Genomic DNA, 26,637 nt, shown 5'->3' on the forward strand with positions numbered 1-26,637 from the left:
GAATTACACTGACCCTGGTTACTTCATTTTCAATGAAAACAATCTATTTGAAAACTTCACATTTGTTGCAAACTTTCAAATTGCAGTCGACAGAACAAAGTTATGTGTGCCAGAATTTCTAACCGGAGCTCGAAAAAAACACGAGGCAAAGTTTAAAGAACAAGGTGAGATTATCAAATAAACTGACATTTGGCAAAACAATTAAAAATAAAAACACACACTCAAGAGAGATAATTTATATATATTTAACTTGATATACAGCTCCACATGTCAATGTTTAACCTTGTAAAAGCGAGTGGCAAACAGAAAGCTATGGAGCAGTGTTACAAATGTTAAACAGAAGCGGCTCCGCTTCCAGAGCACACGACCTGTACAGACTACACACATAGAGACACACAGGCAGAGGGGATACAGGGGGATTCATTTCTCAAGAAAAAATTAAGCAAATCTGACAGTGTTGGAGGAAAAATGATTAAATGCTTCTGTCTGCTCGAGACTGCCACGTCACCAAAAAAATAAATAAAATAGAATTGGAAAAAAAAAAAAAGAAATAAGTGAAACTTTAATACGATTTAAAATGTTCTGCCTGCTAGTTTATCGGTCAATAGGAAATGAAGACGCTCTCCACTCAGGTCTTACGCCACCTTTTTCCAGAAGTGGGTAATGAAGCCACGTCGTCTCTTCTGGCGCTGGACGTTCGCTTTCTCGCTGGAGTTTTCCTGACGTCTCTGTGAAGTAAGATTTTTATAGAATCCATTATTTTTAAAAAAAAATGGAATACAAAAAAATGCATCAAGCATAATAAAGCTGGAAATGGACGCCAATTTGCTGGTGTGTCGCTTGAGTAACACAAAGTTCATACAGTCAATTTGCCTCGACTCGATACTAAAGTCTACAAAGAACAGCAGGGAGGCGAATATCCAGGGTGCATTGATACTCGATTGTCATGCTGGTCAGGAGATAGAAGAAAAAGAAACAAACAAACACTATCTTTGTTAACAGCCAGCTTGACTTCCCTCTAGGAAATACATTTCAGTGTGCAAAAGGAGTGCTCTCCCACTCACACGGCAGAACAAAATCATTTTGTGTGGCCAGTTGAAAGGAAGAATGTATGCCTTTGTGAGCACAGGGCTCTTACAACTGTGCCTGTCAATCCAGGAAAGCCAAGGACAAAGTATTTCCATTTTAGACGTTATGTGCCTGGAAAAAAAAACCTGAATCTGACCATTAAAAATTTAAGCTCTTCTTCTCCAGAGCAACACCAGTATGAACTACAACAAAAAAAAAAAGGCAAATATGAAAACAAGCAGATGATGGTCAGGTAGTATGAACAAAGGCAGGGTTCTGAGCGTCACTGAAACACTTGATTGACTGATGAGTCCTCAATATTTCAACTGTATGTGTTCTGCCTCTAAAGGTCTCGATGTGCGCTTTGATAAAGATTGCCTCAATACAACACAGTATGAGACAAACCACACATCCCAGAAAGTTGCTATTGCTCTGTGATGGATCGGCGACCAGCTTAAGCCCGTCGTGATCCCAAGTTGAACAAAGCAGTACAGAAAAAGGACAAACCTGCCAAAAACCAAAAAAAAAGGAAATCCAGCAAAGTTAATTTGTCTGCTAAACGCCTGCGGCTTTGAAAAATCACTCAATTAAAGAAATCTGACATTAGTCTGAAATTAGTCATTGCTGAGTGACAATTCTGACTCTGTATTGTCAGAACGACAATCTTCAGTGAGCAAACTAACGATTACCTCCGCAATATTTTATTCACTCATGAAGAACAACCCCAGTAATGAAACACCCCCGGCATCAACTGGCAATCACTCTGAGATCTCCTCCAGAACTCATGTCCAGACAACAGGAGTCAAAACCCCTAAAGGGAGCCCTCAAACCGCAGTGTCCTACATGTGGAATCACTTATAGGTTCACACGAAGGGCCTCTTAAGCTGATTGACTATGGATGTATATCTTTGTGGCTCCGGGGTGATATACATCCATAGTCACTGAATGGACGGGAGGCGGGAAACGGAATTCTGGCAAAGGAATCTAAAGTCTACATGTGGACAGTTGAACGATGGGGAAGCATCTCGATGGAATGGGTTCCTGATAAGGTGGCTGCCGTATTATTCCTGGTCCACACTTTGCACAATCATCATTTCCATGGTCTCCTTGGCTCCAGTTTGAGATAGACAGGAGAACAGTGATTAACTTTCCCTTTAAGTTCTCTTCAAACACAGATTTGGCATTTTTTCACTGGACTGATGAGGCGCTCCAAGGTCTTAACTCGGTGTTCGATGGCAGGTTTAAGCTCCAACAGTGTGACGCTCAAGCTTTCTGCATGTCGAGTGTTTCTAACAGAGATTCATTCATGTTTAGGTCATCCACAAATTTTATCCAGGAACTTTTAATAAAAGAAAAAACCACAATGAGGCACATCTTGTGATCTCAGACAGAGATGTGGGTTTCAGCAGCAAAAGGCAGCGAGTCAGGCAGGGGAAGTGGGAGAACGATGCAATGCAGTGGAGTCAAAACAACGCCACCCCGGTGTTTTGAGAGTATGACTCAGAATTGTACTCCGTGATTCGCAAGTGAATGAGCTCTAAGTCGATGCAGTTATTTATACGAGTCTGCTGGGGATGAAGTGCTCGGCGTGTCCGTCTTATTGTACTGTCAAAGCAATTTACAGAAATTATGACCGGAATAACCAAATGAGAATATGAGAGAGAAAAATGATCAATATAAGCTCGGGCATTAATATTCAGCCTACTTGTTAGAGCTAGAATTGATCCAAAATAAGACCACAGCTCCCCATGAAAAATGTGATTTATTGTTAACATAGCTCGACTTTCTCATCATCATTCAAATTGATGGAATAAATTTTTTTATTATCTTGTGAAAACGAGCACCAGGAGCTCATGGAAACAAACCAACAGAAAAAAAACTAAACTGTCTGCTTTGTTGACAACAATGTGTTGACAAGTTGACAAGACTGACTCAATAAAAGCTGTGCTGTTTGCCTCTGTTAATAACTGTACTTTTCAACTTCGTCCAGAAAAAGCTAAATGATACACGGCCACAGAGACTACCTTTCCAACATATAACTTGAAAACAAACAAACAAACACTTGCATCCCTATTTAACAATTGCTCAGGATTGTCATCGATTTGGAAAATACTCGTAAATAATATCAAGGTTAAAACTAAACTTTTCAGCCATTATTTGTGCATCATATCAAAGACATAGTAAAGCTTTTTAAGATCAAATTCTGTGAAATACTTTGAAACTTTTGTTGTTTATAGTTGATTTTACAGCACAGACTGGCACTCAGTCCACCACCATTTTAAGTAAAGTATAGAGAAATACACAACGAATCTGATGCACTAAAATCGATCGGCTCTGAAAGCAGAACGTCACAGTTTTGGTCTGACAAATTCTTTTTCCTTGTTTGAACACACTGATCCTTCGAGGTCGGCTCTTCCCATCATTGTGAAGCAGAATTCACCAAGCCTGGGATTGTTCACCCACTAACGGGGAACGTGAGCTGGGATTAGACCGTCACGAGACAGGTTAGTTTTACCCTACTCATGATGACGTGTTGTTGAAATAGTAATTGCAACAACACTAACCTGTCCACCACGTCGGTGTAATAGCAAAACTATAGCAAAAATACCATTTAACTTTCTAACAGAGAAAATTCTACTTTTTTTTTTTTACACTGCATCAAGCACTCACCTAAAAACTTCCAACGTAACAGTAAAAAGCATCACATGGTGGGACACCGACTGCATTGTGTCTTACATGCAGTTGGAAAGGATAGAAATAGTATGCTGCCACAAATCGGCTGTTACTAATAACACACAGAATACGGTGAGAAATCTGCCCTGAGCAAGTATTTGTATGACAGAAACTGAAAATAACAAGCGATCACTTACTCAAGGCAACTGGCAGGCTCAGGACCAAAGATGTCTGAAATAGAGCTGAGGGAAAAGGGAGAAAAGGACACATCAGAGGTATGGATGGTTTTAATCTGTGATCATTTACAGATGCAGACTATTTAGTGTTTTAATATAAAAAGCACAAACACACATCTGAGTGAGTAAACCATCCTGAAAACAACTCTTGAATGTTAAAAGTTTCCTTTTCTTCGGTATAAATGTAGAATCGAACTTCCCAAATGTCACCACGGAGCCTCAGCTGTTTGCCGGCTTTTTGAATTCAACAGTTGTGTGAACCAGAAAAAGCTAGACCTTGAAGCAAAAATAAAATCCTCTTTTTTTCCCCACTTATGTCAGTCGGGGAGCGGTGGAGGTTAGTCATTATAAGCTGCCTCAGTGCCTTTCTATCTGAAGGGCACTCAAACACACAACAGGTTTCTGGACTGGATCTGTTTGGTGCATGTACTGTGAAGATGGTCTCATCTTCGGGGGCATTCATGCTCTGTGGGAGCTCAGAATAAATACACTCTCACAACACTGATAACGGGCTCACTTTTCTATTGTCACTTCAGGGCAACATGGCTGTTCTGTTTCGACTGAACCAGTTTCATATTCCCTCACGTTAACCAAGCCTTTGTTTCTGTGAGTTTACAGCTGTTGTTTGTTCCACACTATTCTTCTTATTTACATTTCTAAGTGGCATCTGCTCGTGGTTTTGAAATGTGGAAAGACAGAAACGGACTGGACTTAAGCTTTTTTTTTTTTTTGGTTTTTCTCTCATATGTTTAATCACTTGTAAATAATTGAAAAAAAAAAGAAGTGATTATTTGCACTCCCACAGTTGAGTGAATCGAGTGCGCTTGGAAAGAACAGAATGTGACTGCTGGAGCTGAGCAAACGATGTTGTACTTTTTCACATCAAAACCATCTAAAGCTAAATATCACATCAGCTGAACCGTTGCAAATTGAGACCAGACACACTGTCCTTGTACCAATGACAAAGTAATTGAAATAAGGAGCACAATATGCAAACTGCGATGATATAAAAAGACCAAAATGAAAAACAAATGAAACAAGAGGGCTTTATATTTCATAACACTTGAATCGGAGGAGTTCACTGCAGAATCAGAAAGGCACCGCAGGAAATGTGTTAACTTTTGAAACTTTTTGTTAAAAGTAAAGCCTGTACATTATTAGCTGCAGGAAAGCAGGTAATATTTCCTGACAAGCAGCTCATTATGAAGACAATGAGTGTTACGGTTTCATTCGAGAAAAACCAAGAAAACAATTTTTTGGGGGGTGATTGTCTTTGTCTTAATATTACCGCCATTAATCCTGCCCCTGCTCTCCTCCAAACCATTTCCACTGTCAATGGAGAGGTCCACTGTTTTAATTGAATTTCAAAGCATGCGTCGGTGCAAGGTTTTAACACAAAAATTCACATCTGAGACGAATAAAGAAAATGATGTGCAGCAGCCAGAATCAATACAACACAGATTGAAACACATTGTCATTAAAAGACAAAAACACTGAAAGCACTGACTCAATACTCTTGGAACAATGTCCTGAAGTGAATCAGATAGAACCTGTTATCCCTCTTAACTGCTGGAACTGACATGTCCTTTTTTTTTTTTTTTTTTAAAATGTGTGGTGTTTGAAGGTTGGCTGGGCACATGCTGTTGTTGGGTTTGCAGCCCTGGAGCTAACATAAAGTGGTCTCCATGACAACTGCCAAAAGCTTTTTCACACCCTCAAACCATCTGCTTTCTGAACCAGGACCCTTCTAGGAACCAATTCCAGCCCAACATACAGCTCACTTGCGGCTCATTGTTTGATCGATTGTAGCTCAAATCCTTGACAGGACAGACGGCACAGCCACCCAATAGATATTCAACAGTTCTTGCAATACTTTCGTACATATACATATACATATACATATACATAGATGTTTCACTTGGTGCAAATAAAGTGAAATACATGCAAAGAGTCTTGTAGTATGAGGACAACTTAGAGATTTATTTCTCACCACATTAATCTTGTAAAACCTGTATGTGGGTGAAAAAAACTTATGTAGATCCGTAATTCAGCGTCACTGGTAAAAAGGCCATGTCAGTCTACTGATGTTGACAACATGTAGAAAAGCATTTTGGCTTTCTAGGAGGAGATGTTAATACCATAGTACATTCACAGGTGCTCCACAGCGCAGCATCATGGCGACTCCCAGCTGAAAGTCACTGCAAACTAATGAAATGTCATTGACTGGAGTTTTTGAAGGGAAAACATGAACAAACACGACTGGATGAGTTCCAGATGAAGGTGGGCAGCTCAAAACAGCGTGGCGCCGGAAAATAAGGATTCTAAACATTGACCCAGAACTGGCGCTGTACTTTGACAGAATTAGTGTTTGTCCATGTTTAAAGCACGCAGCTTTGTGGGGCTGGACTTCAACAATAGAGAACTACGTCAGGATTTCTTTATCTGAGAAACAACAAATGGAGCAAATGGTCAAAGTACCCACTTATTTTAGCTTGAACTTAAGATTAAACAGCTTTACTCAGACAGCTGCCGTGTGCCAGGCGCACATTTTTTTTAATTAACCTGCGACGCCTCAGGAAATTGACATAGGTGAGCTAAAAGAACTTCAATTCAATCAGCCAATTTAAACCTTAATTGCGCATATGGGTACATCACCGCCGCTGGGCTGAATTATACATACATACGATCACAGCGCCAAAATCGAAAACTCAAGCTCATCTATCGTTATACTGCTGATTATCCAGAGCAGGGTTGCAGCGGTTAAGGCCAGTCCTTGTGGACATTGGATAAAATTCAGGGTTCACCCAGGACAGGTCATTAGTATACACAAGACGAACAATGAACAACTGAAGACTGCTTGCACACATCAACAAATATGACCTATAAGGCCATCACTCACCCTAGCAAACATGCTTTGAGACTCTGGAAGGAAGCCAGAGTACATGGATGAATGGATGGATCAATGAAGTTCAGCCAACCAGCAGATTAGGTAGTTTCAAGGCACCTGGCCTAATAAAAGATGTCACCATTCTGTTAAGATTGTGGGTTTTTTTCTTTTCCTGTCAAACTAATTAATCGTGCAAGTTCAGCTTGTCCAGTCAAATCATCCTCCGTAACATGAACAAACACGATTCAGAAAGTGTGTAGACATCTCTCAACCTCTTTTTCTGCCCAACTTCAAAATTGTAGGTTTCCCTAAACGCTGCAGCTGAAAGAACAGCCAACAGGCTATCACTATCACTTTTAACCGTGTGGCCCAAGAGCCTCTCTGGCTGCCGAGTCTCAGATGTAGCAGTTGGGCTGTATTCAGACGTAGCCAGTTATCTTTTCTCGCAATTATACTCAAATCTATAATCAAACCCAGAATGAACGGCATAATTTCACACTGACGCTTTGCATACTTGATTAAAGGAAAGTCAGCGAAAAAACGGAAAAAATTGTAACACATGTACTTTGCTAAAATGTTGTGGACCCGTCTGGAAAAGTGAATGAGAAATCACAAGAATGAACGCAGTGTGTCCTGCCTTCTCTTTACCGTTTATGTCAAAGCACAGGCACAACACACAATATAGATCTTCTCCAAGTAAATCACAGATATTAAACGACAAACAGTGGGACTTTTATAAAAATATTACAACTACACATGGAAGAAAGTAGTGATTGTACCAGCTATATATATATATTTTTTTTTTTATCCCTCTCTTATTAAAAAGAAAGCCTTTTTATGACAGACCAGCTATAATTAAGTGTGTAGGAGGAGCTCACACTCAGTTAGATCCTCAGGTTCGTTCTGCTCTGCTGTATTACTTTACAGCAGGGGTGCCAAACTCAAGGGCCTCGTGGGTTCAGGGGTCACATTCGGCACTATTTCATCTTGAGTGGGTCGGTAACATAGTGTCGTAATAAAACTTTTGTTTTTCTTTCTTGAGGCGCAGAATTTAATTTAATTTCATTTCATTAGCCTTTATTCAGTTAGGAGAACCACATTGAGATTAATAATCTCTTATACAAGTGTGTCCTGGCAGCAGGACATACAATTAATTTACAGTGTCAATAATACTAAAATGTTCTTAAAAACAAATAAAAAATGTTTTTTAAATCTACACTTTTGTGAAACCAAACAATTGGTGCTGACAATCTCTACAATTTCATAGACAAATTTAATGACGCTTTCGAGTGCAAATATTGAGCTTTCATTGCCAGTGTGTGCCTGCATTTATAGTTCTTAGTCTAAGGTGGACGGTATATATCCCTTACTTTGCTTCTACAGATTAGCAGATCATTTAGATAGCACTGCATTTCAGTATGACCCAGTCCCTAATTGTCCTCGTTGCCAGGCAGCAACATAATGTGACGAGTTCAGGCACACAAACATTGGAATATGACGTTGTGTGACACGTTTTACTTTGTAACTCCGGACTGCTGCAGTCTATGAGTTAACAAATTCATAGATGGGAACATATTCAAAACAAAAGTTTTGGAAAACATATACTTCATATTATATGTTCGTTTATATGTATGACAGTAACATTGTCCTGTATGTGCCACAGGAGAACTTTCAAGAAAAAACCCCAGCTCAGATGAAGACAGAAAAGCCCCCAAGGCACTATTCATTCATTATAGAAAGTTTTCTGCTCTTCTGAAAGAAATAATCAAAGTTCAAAGGAATCTTTGATAAATTTCACTGTGAACTTATTGGCAGTCTGTTTCAAACAAATTGAAAGTCGACAACCCTGCATTGCACCTTTTTATACGGCAACATTTCAGCTTTAAAGGAGACCCCCTGCTGTTATTTAATCCTGATGCATCCCCCATCTTTCTTACCTGCTGACAGACACGTCACTGCAGGTGGGGCTGGATGGAAAGCCAGTCCCTCTTACATGTTGCTCTCCGTCACTCTCTTCCTCCGTCTTAATCACTGGGGAGCTCGTTGATTCCACAACCGGATCTGAAGAAGACAAATTGCATGCTATAATGATAATTGCTGATTAGGGCATTACAAATGACATTATCACAAGACTTTAAATATGTAAATTAAAATTTTATCCTGATTAATTCATATATATAAAAAAAAAAAAGAACAGACTTTAGGATGCATTTTTGTTCATTTGTAGTGGAACTCATCTACATGTCAATATGCAAGTAAAAAAAATATATAATGACATTCTACAAAAACCCTATTTCAAAACCACATGTAATATGATCTAAAAACGATTTGGTTTATTTGTGCCATTCTTCAACCAACATTTTTTTTCTATTTTCACTTATTTACAACACATGAAGCAGCACTATATATTTAGCACAGATACACTTATTTATGAATCTCTCCTGATTCACCTACAACAAAATGCAATCCAATGACTGAGGTTCATTTGAAAAGCTCCACCACATTCACAGGTGATGATGTTGTTCAAACTGTCACTATTACTTTGCCCGGCAGATTTCCATTCAGCAAATAATTTGTGCCAAGTTAAATCTACAAATACAGTTTTTAACTACGGTAGTAAACTATTCAATGCAGCTGAGCACGGCGATACGATTACATTTCCAATTCGTCTCCTACAAAACATAATGAGGGTGGTCTTACCTGCCGACTGAGTCACTTGAGCGTCCCGTTCCTCTGCAGTGACCTTCTGTTTAGGATGGCTGGTGGTCTCCAGGCGACCCCGGACCTGAGCAATTAGGCGGCTGAAGTCACTGCTGTGCTGCTTCCCTGAAGACAGGACAGCACGGAGGGACGATAAGGGAAAGGACATAGTGTTTAATGGCCTTTGTACCGTAACATATTACAAGTGTAGCCGCCCCATACAGGACATGTAAGTGAACGTGAAGCTCCATGCATCGTCTCATAAATCATAATAAGGACATGAAGCTGATAATCGAGTTGACTGGGTGCGTTGATGCAGCAGGTGGCAACAAGCTGACAAATGGTGGCAGCCCACCAATGCGTCACAAAAAATATTTGGGGAACAAAACGATGAGAGAAGCTGCAGTATGTGGTTTAAAAAAAACACATTAATATTAATAGTGAACACGCACTCATGATTCACTGAGACAAGAGTATCAGTTTTTACATCAGGCAAATCAGATTTTCAGTCAGTTTTTTTGTTTTTTTTTAAATATATATATTAAGTGAGATGCCATATATACAAGCTTCAAGATGACACTAGTGTGGGTCTGACTACTGAGGTGAAGGCTGCAGTGAAAAGGCATTACGGTCAACCATGATTGCATGCGTACAAATGATGGGAACGAGATCTGTCATGCAGAAATTGAAAAACTGAAGAATATTTATAAAACATAAAGACCGGAGAACACAAACACTCAAACGCTTTAATTTGTACTGCTGCGATGCAGTACAGAGAGCACAAAGTGTGGGAGTACGAACTCGTAAAGCAGTAAAGGCCCAGCATCCTGAAGTTTTTCACAATATGAAGACATTTTTTAGTTAAACAAAAAAAGACTTTTTTTTTTTTTTTACTTATTAGCTCTTAACATGCTAGCTCTTATATGTGCAACTGTAGTAATATTAACACCTAAGATTTTGCATGAAAGATACCTTTTTTTTAAAATTTGCTTTCATCTAATATGCTTAGAAATAATAAATGACATTTTAATGAAATAATTACTGGTTTTACCACAAACACTTTGTTAGCTCCTGGTTCATTGTAAAAAATCAAAAGATAAAAGTGCTGCTTTCTCGAGCACATATCTACAGTTTTTTCTTTTTTATTGACAGTTTTCACATTCTGCATGAAGTCAAACTGTTTCCAAAAGCTATGCGAGGCTATTTGGCTATAGCTGTCTGAAATATTTTTCTCTTTATGTACCAGAATTTCTACACGTTGAAAATAAGCTTTCTCCCTAACATGCCTTGCTGTTTACTGCAAGGAATAGATCTCTATTAGAGACTGACATGTGAATTGGTAAATTATGACAAAAGTTGTATTTCTATGACAAAGCAGCGCTTGTGCACACAGTTTTAAACCCTAACGGGCAGTTTAAAAAACAAAATGCATTTGTAGTCTAAACTATGAATGCTTATGTGTACGGCCAATCTGCCCTTGGATGCCAATAGTATTTGCGGCCTTTCAGTGTGCCCAGCCAAAATATCTAAAAACACATTTGACTCCCAACATGGTCAAACACCCGTGGGGAGAAGTTGTTTTGACAGACGGTGATCCACCCTCATAATGGATGAGTACGTAACAGCTGCTATCCATGTTAGGATGGTATATCTTCCAGTGAAACACAAATCACTGTATCATTAAATACTACTTTCCTGGAAAAATGGATTACATTTTAATCCAATAAATTCAGTGACAGAAAGTTGTGCTGCTCCTCTCAGCGCTGGATGTGACAGGAGCTCTTTTGCTGCCATCTAAACTTGTAAGCGATGACGAAAGGCCTCATTACTTTACAGGAGATGACGATTCATACAACACTGCGCTAATGCAATTGATGCCAATAACAAAGCACTTTCTTTTTGGAAGCAACTATTGAGAAACACATTAAAGTCACATTTCAGAGAAGCATGAATTAAGTCATAATTTAATCTGCTTTTATTTCATGGTATAACAATACCAAGAAACTGCAAGCAGCTTAGATTTCACATAGGAAAAAGACATTGAGCTCATGGTTAATTCAGTGCGCAAGAAGTTTGCAGCTTCCTGTCTGCTCAGTTACCAGCCAACACACTGGCAGCGTGAGTCATGCACATCCCCCCCCCCCGATAAATCAAGAGGTTATCACAGAACTGCAGCTATTTTTAGAACCCTACCTCCAGTGCGCCACATTCATTTTTCAAACATTCAAAATTCTGCTGCACCAAGTTTTTCTCCAACAAGCCTGTCAGCTACTTTCAATATGTAAACAGGTCTTTGAATAATATTCTCTCATGGTTCCTGCTTGACCTCTGCCCCGAGGATGGAAACACAAACCAGGTCTAGAGTTATGTGTATCTGTATGTCTTTGAGTTATTATCTATGAGTTCACAGAAAATGGGAAAAAAAAAAAACACACACACACACATCTGGAACGGACACCTACGTAGCCTATTAAGTCTATAAATCATAATGAGAAAAAAAACAAAGAACTGGATATTATTCACGCTGAGACTAAACGAACCTAAGCCATTTCATGAGTTTGACATTTTCATCCCTCAGCTTGCTGCTAAATTACTCAGTGCAGACAGAGTTATTCTGCATGTTTCTCTTTCTAGTAATGTGTTGACAGTTCATGAGGCTGGCTTCAAACGGAGAACTTCCAGATTGAATAAAGGAAGATTGACATTTTGGCTGGGTGGCACTTGGAATATGCATATTTTCAATTACTTGGGCAAAGACACAAAAGGTATGTTTATATTGTGAAGGATTTCAGAGAGACAGCCTCTGCTCCAACACTGCAATACTGTATAACAATGACGACTCAACTTTGACAAAAAATAAAACCCTGCAGTTTCTACGATGGCTTGGCACTCCAAAACATAAAAATAAAAAATGAGTTCACATCTATTGGATTGTAAAACGGACTTGGTCAACTAAAAGTCTAAAAAATAAATGCACTGAGATGTCGAAAAGCCCCAAATCCATTGTCATCGTCCATCATTGACATGTTTAGAGTATAAAGCACATCTCATTTGTTGGAGAGATATAATACGGAGCCTATACTTGTGCTCTGCTATATTCTGTGGAATACATTTTGACATAAGATGAACGTTAGGAGATGAGAGACGATGGATGGTTTTCCTGCTGGCTCTACTTTAAACCATTTTTAGCAAATGCTTTTAGCGGGTGCTTCAACAGTTTGCAATAGAATATTAAGCTATTGACGTCAGATCAGCAACTTGGGAGTGTTACGCCACCGGCTCTCTCATAGAACAGAAGCATGCCTTCTTTGGGTAGGAGAGGAGAATCAACCAGAGATTTACGAGTCTATATTCCTCATATCCTCTGCATTAATGCACACTGTGGTCATTCCTGAAGACAAGTAGAAAAGCTTAGAAATTGGCCGAAACCGAAGTGAAGCCACTGCTCCTTGACATTGAGAGACACCGGTTGAGGCGGTTTAGAGATTTGATTACGATGCTCTTTAGTTGCGTTCTACCGATGGTGTATTGAGCATGGTCACCTGGGACGAGCCCTCAAGGCTGACACAGGAGCTGCTGTGGAGAATAAATCAGTCAGTCGAACTGTGAACTGCAGGGGATTCCGCTGGGACGAGCCGGAGCGAACTACGGGGCACAGGGATGACGAAGCTGCTCTGCTCACTATATTTTCTTTTGTATATAACGTGCATAAAGCTTGTAAGGTAATGGACGGACAGAAAAAAAGCAAAGGTGTGTGTTTTCACCTTAAAACTCAATAACTTTTGTTTGATTTCCTAAAGAATGTTTTATCAAACGTCAGGTACGGCCCCCACTTTATGACCATAGTTTATAGATTAGAAGGAAGGAAATAATAATTTTTTGGGAAAAAACAACAACTACTACACAGCACAACAATGGCCCAATATTACATTAGGACAATACAAATTAAATCAACTAAGAAGAAAGTGAATCAAATTAAAAATACAACAGAGAAAATAAATAAAAGTAATAGTGGATTTAGGGGGAAAAAAAACATTAAGCATACATGTTTCAATATGCAGTTACACGGTTTTCATTTAGTAGGTTTTAAATAAGTTTTTTTAATTTACTGGATTGCCGAAAACAAGATGTGTTTAAATGGAAATGTCTCCGATTCATACAGGACGATAGAAGAAACTGCCTGTGCTTCTTCAACAACTATAAGCACAGTAAGGTAACAGAAATAGCACACAGAGATTTGTTGTTGGTTTTTTTGTTTTTAAAGAGAATGCTGAATGCAAAAAAGAAAAAAAAATTTTTTAGTAAACACTTAAGATTTTAGTGGTGAATTTTGGACGTCAAACTAAATCCAACACAAAGGGTCGGCCCACTAAACAGAAGTCACTTACTGTAATTTGAATGGATCTCATGGATCTCTTCCTCCGTCTGGTTCTTTGAAAAAACCATTACCTGCAAATGAATAGAATAGAATAGAATAGAATAGATGCATTTGACACATTTAATTTTCATTGTGATTTGTATTTAAGACAGAATTTGAATTCTACTCAAGCGGTAGATACATACAGGTTTGGCCTTTCTCTGTAGCTGATTCTTCATCTTTTCATCAGCCTCCACCCCTTTAGCAATATCTTCCGCTGTTGACAAGAGTACAGAAAACCTCCTAAATACATAACATCATACATTTATAGTTACAGAGCCCATCCAAGAGGTTAAAACAAGCAGCCAGATCAAATGGGTGAAAATATACATCTACGATATACTCTATTTCTTTAGAAAAAGAAACATTTATTCAAGCATGTTTGCAACATCAGATAATAGATAACATTATTCAACCACTTATGAAACATTTCAACAGGTATCATCGGAGATTTGCTTGCAGACCAAGCTTGATCGATTGGACAGTTGAAAGATGACATACTAATCTACCATTGATCTGCTTTTTTAACTCAAGTCTTTTGTAATAGACTTAGTTTAGCAGCGGTTTCAAAACTTTCCTAAAGAAACTACAGAGTGCTGTTATAAAGGTTTTTGAAGGATATGGATTATCACCACTTCCAGCAATTCCAGTAATTCACTTAGCGCACAGCTGTGGCTTTTCGGCCATTATATTGTACATACAATCTTGATTTTACTAAGGTGGTTGATTTTCTCCCTCCATAGTGGAATGGAACCATTGTGGTTGGTAAGTGAACATATTTAAAAGAACCTTGACATACACCACAGCACCGTGCAATCAATACCTTTGAGTTTTTGCAATTAAAGTTGGCATCATTAGTTTACATTCAGACCGGGTACTCTTACCTGATTTGGGGTTTAGGGAGTCACACTGGGAGTTGTATAAGTGGACAAAAGTTTGATGCCTTTTGATCATCTGGTCTCGGGAACCCTGCACTGACAGATGGCATTCCTTAAGTTTCCTCTTTAGCTCCTGCACCGAAAGTAGGTTATATACCAACTTCCCCATTGGACGCCTTGTCTTGACAAGATTGCTGAAAGAAAAAAGACCAACAGTGTTTGTGCAATGATCACCATATATTACAGAGCAATTCCTGTGCTGCATTTCTTTATTCAGCTGTAACAACAATCTGGATTTAAGCAGAACTGCCCTCATGGTAATCAGAAGAAAGTGACAGAAGAATCCATTGCACCGTGTTGGACATTAAAAATTGCACTACTCAAAAAAGCTTAGGGATATTAGTGTTTTGGGTGACATGTATAGAAAACATAAAACGTTGATGGTGTAGTGATATTATATCATGGAAGTAAAGCGTTTAAGTAGAAGCATGAAATGACGATCTCCTAATCTCAAACAATATATGAAAACCAAAGCCAACAACAGGGGAGGGTAGACCACACCAAAAAATGTCCATGTCTCAATAACTTGTTGTGTGTCCTTGACCATCAATTACAGCTTGACAACGACATCTCCTGCTGTTCACGAGTCGACTTATTGTCTGGTGTGGCACGGTATCCCACTCTTCTTGAAGGGCGGCCCTCAGGTCACTAAGGTTCTAAGCTACAGAGTTACGAGCCTCAGTCTACACAGCCCTACGTTTTGGGAGTAGTGTATATTAAGGTTCAATTGCATGGGAGAGATTAGTTGAGGTCGGATCACTGAAACGTTCCATTTCATTAGTTTACGCGACGGTTTTCTGCAAATCACACACTCTGCGTTGCAACATAAATGGTACCGACCCGAGTTACTACATCGGTACTTAAACATTCAAGTTTCAGAGCTCATTCAGAAGCATTCGTTTCAAAAATTCTGTCTCGACAGATGTAATGATTTTGCAGGTTTTTCGCTGGGTTTTACATTAAATGACGACAAGTCACGAAATGCAGGAATCTCAATTCCTGACCAGGATTGTTGATGATTCAGGGCAGAGGCGTCACACGGTGTCATAGACAGCCAAGACCTGTTATCAGGCGCTATAATTAATAGCAAAAAATGGTGGCAAATCATCACAAGTCGTTACACATGGTCACCAATATCGTTCCGCACAATTGCGTGCTGCTGTGCGCCAATGAGCATCGTCACTTTTTCTCACTAATCTGTCACAAATGTTGCGAATCGGGACAATTTGATAGGCTCCATGAATATCTACAATGTCACGCACCAACACGCCCATTTAAGAACCCTATTCAGGTGCGTTAAGTCACATAAAGAATGTCGGAAATGTACCAGGAATGATGGGAAAATGATATTTGTAACACACCGACCCTATGTGTAAACCCTGAATTAGCTGATGAAAGTTGGTTTACAAAAAGTGAACACCATTAGTGTATATGTAATCACTATTTTTCATCATTCATTTGAATCTGACATTTCTTACCTTGATAAAAAGTCAAATATGAACACAAGCAATCTCAACACGCCAATCAGGCTTTTGTTACTTGATCAGGCTTTTGTTATTTGAATGGCCAACACATTCAGCCTTGGGCTTTAAGCTGTATTGTGACTTTTTCTGAAGCATCTATGACGTGAATGCACATTGAAAGTGAAGGTTTGAGACTTGCCTACCCGGTAACATGAATGCATTAATTTGGGCAGAACGTCCGTATTAAAAAGTGTTTTGCTGTGCCTGCTGCTAGGGTATTTAACACAATCTGGGAAATTACAAAATGTACAGCGATTCATACGTTTAAAATGTCAACACACCATACACAGATTACACACAGCTCTGCGTTTACATGAAAAAAGTTGTTTTCTTGCCTCAAATCCATTCATCTTTTTCAGATAATGGAAATGATGGGGTCCTATCAAAGATTCTGAATGCAGAATGCTTGAATAGTATTCCCCTGGCCCCAGCCGGAACAGCAGAAACAGCAGAAAGCCGCCACCTCAGAGCTTGGTCCTGCAAAGGTTTATTCCTGTTAAAGGGGAGTTTTTTTTCTTTCCACCATCCCTTGTGGGATTGTTGGGTTTTTCTTTGTAAAAGTGCCAAGAGATTTCTCTGTTGTATTTGGCACTATAGAAAATAAAATTGAATTGAATAACGCATTTGACTTGTTCTGACACTGTATGATTTAAAGTTGCACACTTACATTTCACGTACAACATTCAAATAGGTTTTATTTGGGATAAGAGTAAGCCATTTAGATGTATTATTATCAATTAGGTTCATATGCATGTCAGTATGAGATTTCTTTCGGGATCGTCATGGTTACGCCAGACTTTTTTTTACACTTTGATTTCAGCCAGAAATAAATGCGTGTTCATTTTCAGTTATAAAGTAACTGAGCAAATATTTTAGTCAGCCTTAGAAAAACCATTAAGAAACATTGGGCCATCATGAATTGTTAATAGGACATTTAGCAATATATACTGCAAAGTAAGTTTCCACTTGTTTGTGTAAAATATATTTCCATGAGGATGTAGTCTGATATTTTGGATTGGGCTTGTCTTTGCTTCCAAACCTTGAAAACACTGATCAATGCGTGAGTGAATATACCTGTATTGTACATTGTAGGAATAAATAATAGAACCAAACATACAACTGTGTTCTGTAAAATCAGTTTTCTAAAACTCAGCAGTATCGAAAGTCATTCATTTTCTACTTTCAAATTTGTTGTCAGATGAGTCACTGAACAAAGTGGAAAAGAAGATTCAGTTCCTGAAAACTGAATCAGTTGACTAACCGAGGTCTCAGGGAAGAGATTATTATCTGACCAATGAAATGGAAAAACAACCATTACTTAGTGAAGCTTGCAATCCTCGAGGAAGAAGAGCAGCAGCCAAACCATACAGCTATTGAAAGACTGCCAGTACAAAGGGTGGTAAACTTGGTTTTGCCTTGTGGAGGTGGGTTGACAGTCCTTTGCTCTACAGTTTGCGTGTCACTCAACTTTTAGTCAGGAAAATGGATAAAAGACAAAAAGTCCAAAGGTTGGGAGTGAAAGCTGAAGTCTTTGCTCCTTGTTACTACCTCTGGCAAAAAAAGTGGAAGATATGCTGAAAGTCAGGAGGCGAAAGGAAGGAGGGCAAACACCAGTGAGGTACCAGTAAGACAGTTTGTCAAAATCACAAAACGACAAGAGCGATAGACGTCCTGCAGGTTGTATGTAGATCTTTTTTTGTGTGTGTTTTTTTGGGACGTTACAGAAAACCGTTAAGTTCTGTGTCAATTCACTAAAGCCAGAAGCTGTATATCCGAAACTGGCTCCGACAATGTGATGATAAATCGTCAATGTGTCCAAACTACATTTGTAATCATCTTTAAAAGGCACTGTACTTCAAAACTTTAGACCTTAATGTTCCCCTCAGTGAGTGCATGAAAAAAAGACGTGGTAGTAAACACTGGTAATAGCATAAGAGTTCTCTATTTCAAACATCTCCTTCATTCGGATTCCACCTTGTCGAGCAGTTCATTTACCTCCTCAAACTTTCTTTCTTCTCATCTCTGGTAAGACACGTGTCCAGGTGCTTGTTGATGAACTGCTCCGACACACCGACAGAACACACAGGGCACTCCACTGAAAAACATGTTTTTTGTTTGTTTTATAAATCCCACACAACAGTATTAAATGTCATGTCCTTGCCTGACGTGAAAACCTTATGTAGCTTCAATATGCCTTCATTAAAGATCACGTTTTAAGACAAGCTACTTTTTTTTTAAGCCTCCTTCACATAGAAGAAATACAAAGTTTTCTGAGTTAAACTGGTTGACTTTTGACATACTGACACTACAAGCTGATTCTGTGTCGATCCGTGTAATCCATGACTGTCAAAATGAACATGACTGGAGACTTCATTCCAGGAATAAAACATCTAAAAAATACACAACCTTCAACACTATGATTTGCTTTGTTGCTGTTAGATACGAACAGCAACAGTTCTCTCCTTACTTTAGTTGATTGAGTGATTTCAATAATACGACTTTGATCGGACAATGGCATAATAGCTTTTCTTGTGTAAATTCTTTGCAGGGCCATGAATGGGCTCCAAAACAAAAAATAGAACTAATAAATGAGGCAGCTGAAAGTGCGGGGTGACACGTCGGTCTTCGTCGACGGGTAAACTCGCCACACCTTTGATAACGGGCTTCACATCACTTGATGGCGACGAGGAATGTGCCATCTGAATTCCTTTGTCCTCCGCTTCTGTTCTTTCTTGCTTCACAACCACTGAGAGTTGAACTTTCTTTGAGTGCGGGTCAGAGCGGTTTGCATCCTGGGACTGTGTGGTCTGTGTTTTCCTTTGCTGAACACAGTCAGCGACGGAGTCGTCACCTTGGGCTTCTTTTCTAAGAGGTGTTCTGGGCTTCTTTTGGAAAAAGTTGCTCAAAACAGACCCATTTCCATTTCGGCCCCTCCCACGGGGAGTTTTGCACTTGACGACTGAAGCTGGAGTTGTGGGTGAAATTGGAGGAGAGTCAAAATTTGCTTTCGACAACTGCCGCCTGCAAATATACGAAGAGAAAAAATTATTGTCAACAAAAATTTGTAAAGAAAGTGATTTGACATGCAGACAACCATGCGTTTTCTTTTTTATTTATATGCAGAAGAGCATGTTCTGCATCAATTGCAGCCAGAAGTAAAGCACATTGAAAGGATGACTCAGATGCACCGAGGGTCACGTGCAAATATCTCATGGAGATGGAAAGCCCCTTTAAAAAGGATGATCATTTCAATAAAAAAAAACAAAAAACTAAACCAGTATGCACAGATAGATAATAATACTACTGTAATTCAAATAAGCTCTTAATGTTAAACTACACCTGCTCAATTATTTTGGAGCTTTTCTACTGAGCTACAGAAAGCAGACCCTTTGGCTTTAGTCTTGGAAAAGTGCATAGCAAACAAATTGCCGCTGGGCCATTACTTGGCAATAAACTGGAACCAATGAGGTGTGTGATGCTCTCCTTTCCATATTTAAAACTTATTTGTGCTCACTGTTCCCATTAGAGTAGGTACACACACACACACACACACACACACACACACACACACACACACACACACACACACACACACACACACACACACACACACACACACACACACACACACACACACACACACACACACACACACACACACACACACACACACACACACACACACACACACACACACACACACACACACACACACACACACACACACACACACACACACACAACCGCACACTTAAACCAGTGGCTTAGCTCAAAATGCAAAGTGGGAACACATCGTACCCACAAAGATCTGGAGAAATACGCTTCCTCGGTACCAGGCATTCGTCAAGCACACTCAGGTATGACAACTAAAAGTCTAACGGCAAAACTTCAGGGGCAGTAAGAAAAAAGACGAGCCAAATGGCATCGAAAGTTTCAGACGACGCAGTGAAAATAAGAGAAATGTTGCAGGCTTAATGTAACTCTTCTTTCCCCAAACTGTAAATTCTGCATGTGGGGAATTAAATGTTATCTAACCGCGCGGTGACTCAACAGAACCTGGACAAGTTAAAGGCGCAATCATTTCATGTTACTGCCGTTAGTTTTAACTGTTTCTGCCTCATTTGAGAAAGAACGTCTTCTCTGTCACTTTAGCATGTCAAATGGTTCTGAATACGACGGTATCCATGTAGTTTATTGGCTGTTGTCATAGAGGAGGCGCCAGGTGGAGGAGCACATGATAACATATGTGTAAAGTTCTGGAACATGCACGTAGTGTACTTTTTAATCCAATTAAACAATAGTTATCTTATCTATTACTAAATCCTGATTGGTGCGGCTGTGTGACAATTATACTATTCCAAGGCATCCTGTTCTTGCCTTGATTGAGGACAAGTGTGTCTTGCTACAGCTGGAGAAAAATATATTAGCACATCCACGGGCGGGGGGGGCAGTCTCAGAGTTGCCGTTTGGAGGGGACGACCACATAAAACTCTAAAGATTAAAGTTTGCAAAGCCATTGAAGTAAATACAAACAACGGAAAATGAAACAAAATCAAACAGCAAAACAAGTGTTCTCCAAATGTGCATCACTGCTTGCTTCACTTCACTCATGAAAATATATTAAAAAAGAAAAGCAGATTGTTAATAACTCCAATTACAAATCTTAAGTCCAATTTAGTGACATAGTGACATTTTGTATAGCTCCACTATTAATAAAAGCATGGTGTGAAGTCACTTTAGGTGGAATAGGTTGAGCTGGGGTGATCTAAAAATAGTGGTTTCATTTAACTCATTATTCAGAAGCACGGAGAAGACCTGATGCTTTTTTTTTTTTTTTTTAACTACCAATTTATGCAAAATGAGACAGGCTAAAAATCTCTTATAATCCATGTGTTTTACAAAAGAGTAAAACACAAAATATCAGACTGACTGCTATTTTAGTGGGATACTGTCAATAGGTCAATGTTTTTTTAAAGGTTTTAAAATATGTGGGCCTGCAGCAGTTCAAAACAACCAAGAGAAAGTCAATAAATTTCACTTAAAAGATATAATTTGAACTGAGACCATCTTACTTGTTTTGCAAACCAATTGGATCGATCAAGTGATTTGCGAATGGATCAATGGGATAAATGATTATGACAATAGGACTTCACAGGAAAAGATGACGTTGATCTCCACTGAACTGGAGGTGTCCCTATTGTCACTATTTCTTATTTATCCTTCTGAGAGCCAAAGAACACAGTAAGTTTGGGACTTCAAACACCCATTTACTCGTCTCAACAATCTCGTGCCAAGAAATGACTGTTGCATTTGGCGCTATACAAATAAAACTGAATTGAACTGAACGATCTACATAAGCTGAGCCACACACGTTTGACACACCCTGAATAACCCAACCTTTTAGGACAAATGAAGTCTCAGCTTTTCAGAAGTGTGCCCGGGGCTGTCGCAAAATGGATCTACTAATGTTTTAACAAAAACTGCATTATTCCCTATGAGGACTGAGAATATTTCATAAAACCATATCAAATATCTTATAATGAAAGACATGACCCTTTTGTCAAAGTAACAAATGAAAGGAGACACTAAAAGCTCGCTTGTCACAGAAGGAAATGTAAATACGGCGCACTGCAAATGACAGCTAATGATTTGCAAGAGGAATGGGCGCTTTCTGTGTGATGGCATTAAATTAGGGTCATCAGCCAGCAGCTACCCGATGTGCTGCTTTCACACTGAAAAACGCGAGAGCCTTGAACATGAGCTGAAGCAGAGAGTGTGCCTAACACAGGAGCGCATGTTTACCAAACTCCTGTCCAAAACGCCCTTCACAGGCGAGCCTTTGGCGCACGACAAAACTGAACTCTATAAACAGAAACAGTCTCTGAGTGGAGGAAATGTATCTCCCCGGGTGAGCCAAGCCAATAATCAAAACACTGGAAAAATCAATGATTGGGAGAACTTGTCTATTTGTACATACAAATAATACTTCATGACAAAGGCCCGCCAAACGATTTTCAGATGCTCACTTTTAGACAACAGGAAATTAAAAAGTGAAGGAAGGAGCAGCAGTGTAATGAACTCATTCCAGACACTGATGACAATCAGAGCTTCGAAAGTTGGAAAAGAGACCTTGATAACACCGAGGTGACTGATGGAGCAGAGACGTCATCTCTTACTGACGTGTGTGTGTGTGTAAAAAAAAAGAAAAAGGTTTCGAGGTCTTTCTACTGAAAATAGCCAATATTGTTCGCACTACAGCAATACACTTTGAGTTCTAAACTAAGGCAGAGTCACAGTTAAAAGTTATCCAAATGTCACAAAGTCTTTTATTAGAAGATGACCGAGACCTTAAAAAGAGGATCATAACACTTCATAGATGTCATCTAAAATGTATTATTCATGCAATTCATTCATTATTTCAGAAATGAGACTGACGTGAAGTCAACGCAAAGGATGAACCACATTTTAAAACACTCAATCTAATGAGAAAATACATAATCGAAGAAACTAGGGACAAGCTATTGCAACTCGACGACTGTCAGGCTGCACATAAACGTTCTTCCCAAAACAACGAGCACGAGGGGATCAGGTGCACTGTCGCCATTGTTTGGAATACCAGAACAATCCGCTTCGAGGCAATGCCACTTGGACACTGTTATTTACTGTATGTGTCATTGGGGGGGGGACTCAAGTCTTCTTCAGCACAACTAAGGTTACTGTTCCATGTGTCTACAACCTGTAATAAGAATGCTGCGGCCCTGAAGCTACACAACACACAAGGACAATATAGGAAGAAACCTGAATGACCTTTGCTGATGAAAAACAAATCCCCATTTGATTTACATGAAATCTCTGACTCAGAGGTGGATTACTAGGAGACAATTATAAGTTGCTTCCCAAAGGTGATGGGTATCTCTTAGCAAACGGGAAAAGGTTGCCTGGAGGACGTATTGTGGCTTTGTCTATATTGACAAAGAGATTACCTTAAACCCCGACAATAATGGTGTTTCTCTCTGGGTCTTAGACTAAAGAAAATACAAATTGAAGAGACGTTCAAGTAGAAAGCCTGTAATCACAGTGAAGAGATTTTACAAGGATTGTTAAGTAAACCTCTAGTATTTCTATTACTCTCTTAGTCCACTACTGAAGGCAAAGTAGTTATATCAAGAATGGTAAAACCAATAATGTAAGCTGAAGGTGACTGTAAATGAACAGCTTAGATTTATTTTATCCAGCCTGGCCGGGGTTTAAAATACCACAAAATACAACTCTGATGGTACATAATGAATTTCCCCATGTGGGATTAATAAAGTCCCATCTTATCTGATCTGATCTTATAAGACAAAAACAAAGCAGCACTGATACGCTACAGGTATGAAGAAAATATGCTTTTTTTTTTTTTTTTTTTTAAATCATGGCCTGGGGAATACAGATGGAAACGAGCCTTCTGGGTAATTCTGGCTTTTTTTTAACCATGTATAATCATGTGTTTTATGAAATTGCACTGTCAACTTTCAAATCAACTAATACTAATACTAAAGTATGTAGACAAATGCTTGTCATAATTGTATTGAACTATGATGCATATATCTAATTTAACATTTTTCTAAAAATGACAATTCGAAATACATTGAAATGGATAAATAAGAGACATTTAAATCAAGTTCACACAGCCTTTACATTTACCTTGCAGCTTGAAAGTTTGCGACCAGCTCATCCAATAGGCGGTTGTTTCTTAGATCCTGTTCCGTCATTTGCTGGTGAAAAGAAAAAAAGATGGAGGGAGACAGAATCACGGTAATTAAGTCAGAAAAATATGATGCCAAGCAGAAAGTGCTCACATCCATGAAGCAGGAGCATGTGAGTTTAATAAATCACCTGAATGATTAACTGACTATTAAAGTAGTTGCTGATTAATTTTCTAAAGGTGTAACCCCAACTGGGAAAGTAATTGTGCTTATTATGCAAATCTAACCTGAGGCCACAATTACACATTCAAATCATGTTTATACTTACCATATTGCAGATGGGGCACTGCAGCTTATAGGAAAGAAATTTTCTGATACACAAGGAGCAAACTGCAAAAAGAAAAAACAATGCAAACACAATTCAGATTAATTCATGTGTGACTGTTGCCTCTTCCATTAAATTTGTTGGTAATCGATTGTTCTGCCTTTGATTCATTGTTTCAAACAGAATGGGACGGTGTATAAACAATGCCCCATTTAGGCAGTCATGGAAGGTCCTGCACATTTCAGGAGGACAATGCTGGACTACAAACTGCATTCTTCATCACAATAGGATGACCTGACAACAGAAGAGTCTGGGGGATAAACTGCCCGGCCTGCAGTTCACATGTTTTACCTACAGAAAGCTGGAAAAACCAAAACGCCAGGTGCATATAGGATCCTACACCGGACAAGAATTGGTCTTTTTTTCTTCCTGAAACTCAGGAGCTTGATCACCTCACTTGAAACATTTGAAGACTGCTGTTAGAGGAGATACGACACTATGAAAAATGTGGCACTGGTCCATTTTTTTTTTTTTTTTTGATGTGCTGAATTATGTTTTTTAATCTATAATTTTATGTGTTTTCAGGTATCACAATTGCAAAACTGCTTAACGGGATGGTTGAACACATCCCTGAAAAGCAATGTCTATTCATCTTTCCCCACTCAGTCCACATGGGAGTCGTGGCAGCAGTATGGAGCGCAGATAAGCAAAAATAGGCATCTGTGCTTCTGTCTGCCAAGACCAAATAAAAGACCAAAATGACCTCTGGCAACAAAATAATGACACGTGACAAATTTTGACAAAGTTATGCAAGTGGTCTCAATCTCCCATCATCTTTGGCTTGTTTGCAACCTGTATTTTTTTTAACCTGTTAACAACAAAGCAGATGATTCCTCAAGGAAAGTGTTTTTTTTAAATAGTGTAACAGTTTTTCAATGTAATAAAAAAATATAAGAAAAACGTTTCTTGTACACAAAAGTCACAATATGGTCTTGCCTTTATAGAAAAGCTTAGCCAAACTTCGTATTGGCAATTCACCATTGAAAATACTCCTCTGATCGTTACTTACAGTTATGCGAGCATTTGGTCATCATTGAAATGTCAAGAAAGTCAAAACAGATCGGACACCGTAGCAGAGCGTCAATGTTCTGTGGATTTAAAAAAACAAGACAAGATTTAGACAAGGTCACAACATATCACCATCTAAGACATGTTCATTTACTGGATATTAAAGTGAAGTATGAGAAGCAATCGAAGACTGTTTGACATGCCATGTTTGTGTCCAAATTTTTTACTTAACTTTGGTTTGACTTATGCTGATGGGACTGGAGACTTAAGATCGTGACCAGAAAAGGAGCAGTGTTCGGCATGCATAGTTATGTTTGTCAAAGTTTTCTTAGCTTGTACTGTGGGGAGTGTCTATCAGAGGAGTGCTTTATTTGGGCAGCAACAATTGCATCTGTTTACTTCAGCATCAACATGGATTTATTTATTTTCTTTTTAAACGTGTCATAAAGAATAGCTTAAAGACTACAATAAATAACATGCTGCTACAGTGAAGACATTGGTGCAACACATAACCTCACAATTAGCAGGGCTCTGGTTCACATCCTTAACATACAGTCGTGCTGCTGGTACCAATGCAAATTCCACAATGCTGACCGCAAATTGATGTATCTTTTGATACTGCAAGCATCCGAACCTGAATATTTACACTTTGATTAATTTCAAAAGTAGAGATGGTACAACAGTGGAGCGAAGGAGTCTGTTTCAGTAAACGTGCCAGACAGTAAACTTTCTCCAAGATTAGGCCGATGTAAGGCTCGCAAACACGAAGTGAGCTAAAGTCAACACGTCGCTAACTCATATGGGCAATGTGCGGGTAGAAATGACACTTTATGTTGTTTCATTAAACATGTTTGCTAACGTGACCTGGAATCACAGATCGGAGGTTTTTGCTTCAGCTGCTGTGGCTTCAGAAAGCTCGGAGCCGTGAGCGATCAGTTTAAAATCAAAGCTAAACTTACTTGGAGGCACGTGAGATCAGGGGGCAAATCCGCGTCGGGCTGAAGGGCCATGGTGAGGAAATTAAGCCTATGTGTTTGAGAAAGTTGTTTCGTTTTTGTCTGGAGTTCTTGTTTCTTTATGCTGGGCGCCCGCTCACCCGCCAAAGAACGTCCCC

General features: G+C 39.1%; 1 protein-coding gene across 2 annotated transcripts; it reads right to left on the minus strand.

The window, feature by feature from the left end:
* Positions 1-26,637, minus strand: rad18 (RAD18 E3 ubiquitin protein ligase). Of its 2 annotated transcripts, XM_080461358.1 has the most exons (13): positions 26,483-26,637; positions 25,525-25,603; positions 24,459-24,520; positions 24,129-24,199; positions 19,093-19,463; positions 18,438-18,537; positions 14,866-15,053; positions 14,128-14,198; positions 13,953-14,013; positions 9,565-9,690; positions 8,802-8,925; positions 3,939-3,983; positions 1-728 (listed from the first exon to the last, which is right to left on the minus strand). In XM_080461358.1, the coding sequence occupies exons 1-13, from the start codon at positions 26,531-26,533 to the stop codon at positions 629-631; spliced, it is 1,449 nt and encodes a 482-aa protein (XP_080317484.1). In that variant the 5' UTR covers positions 26,534-26,637; the 3' UTR covers positions 1-628. The 2 variants fall into 2 exon arrangements, with proteins under 2 accessions (XP_080317484.1, XP_080317485.1); XM_080461359.1 differs by lacking the exon at positions 3,939-3,983 and having other exon boundaries at positions 226-728.

Source organism: Lipophrys pholis, assembly GCF_963383615.2.
Source record: "Lipophrys pholis genome assembly, chromosome: 4".
NCBI classification, from domain to species: Eukaryota; Metazoa; Chordata; class Actinopteri; order Blenniiformes; family Blenniidae; genus Lipophrys; species Lipophrys pholis.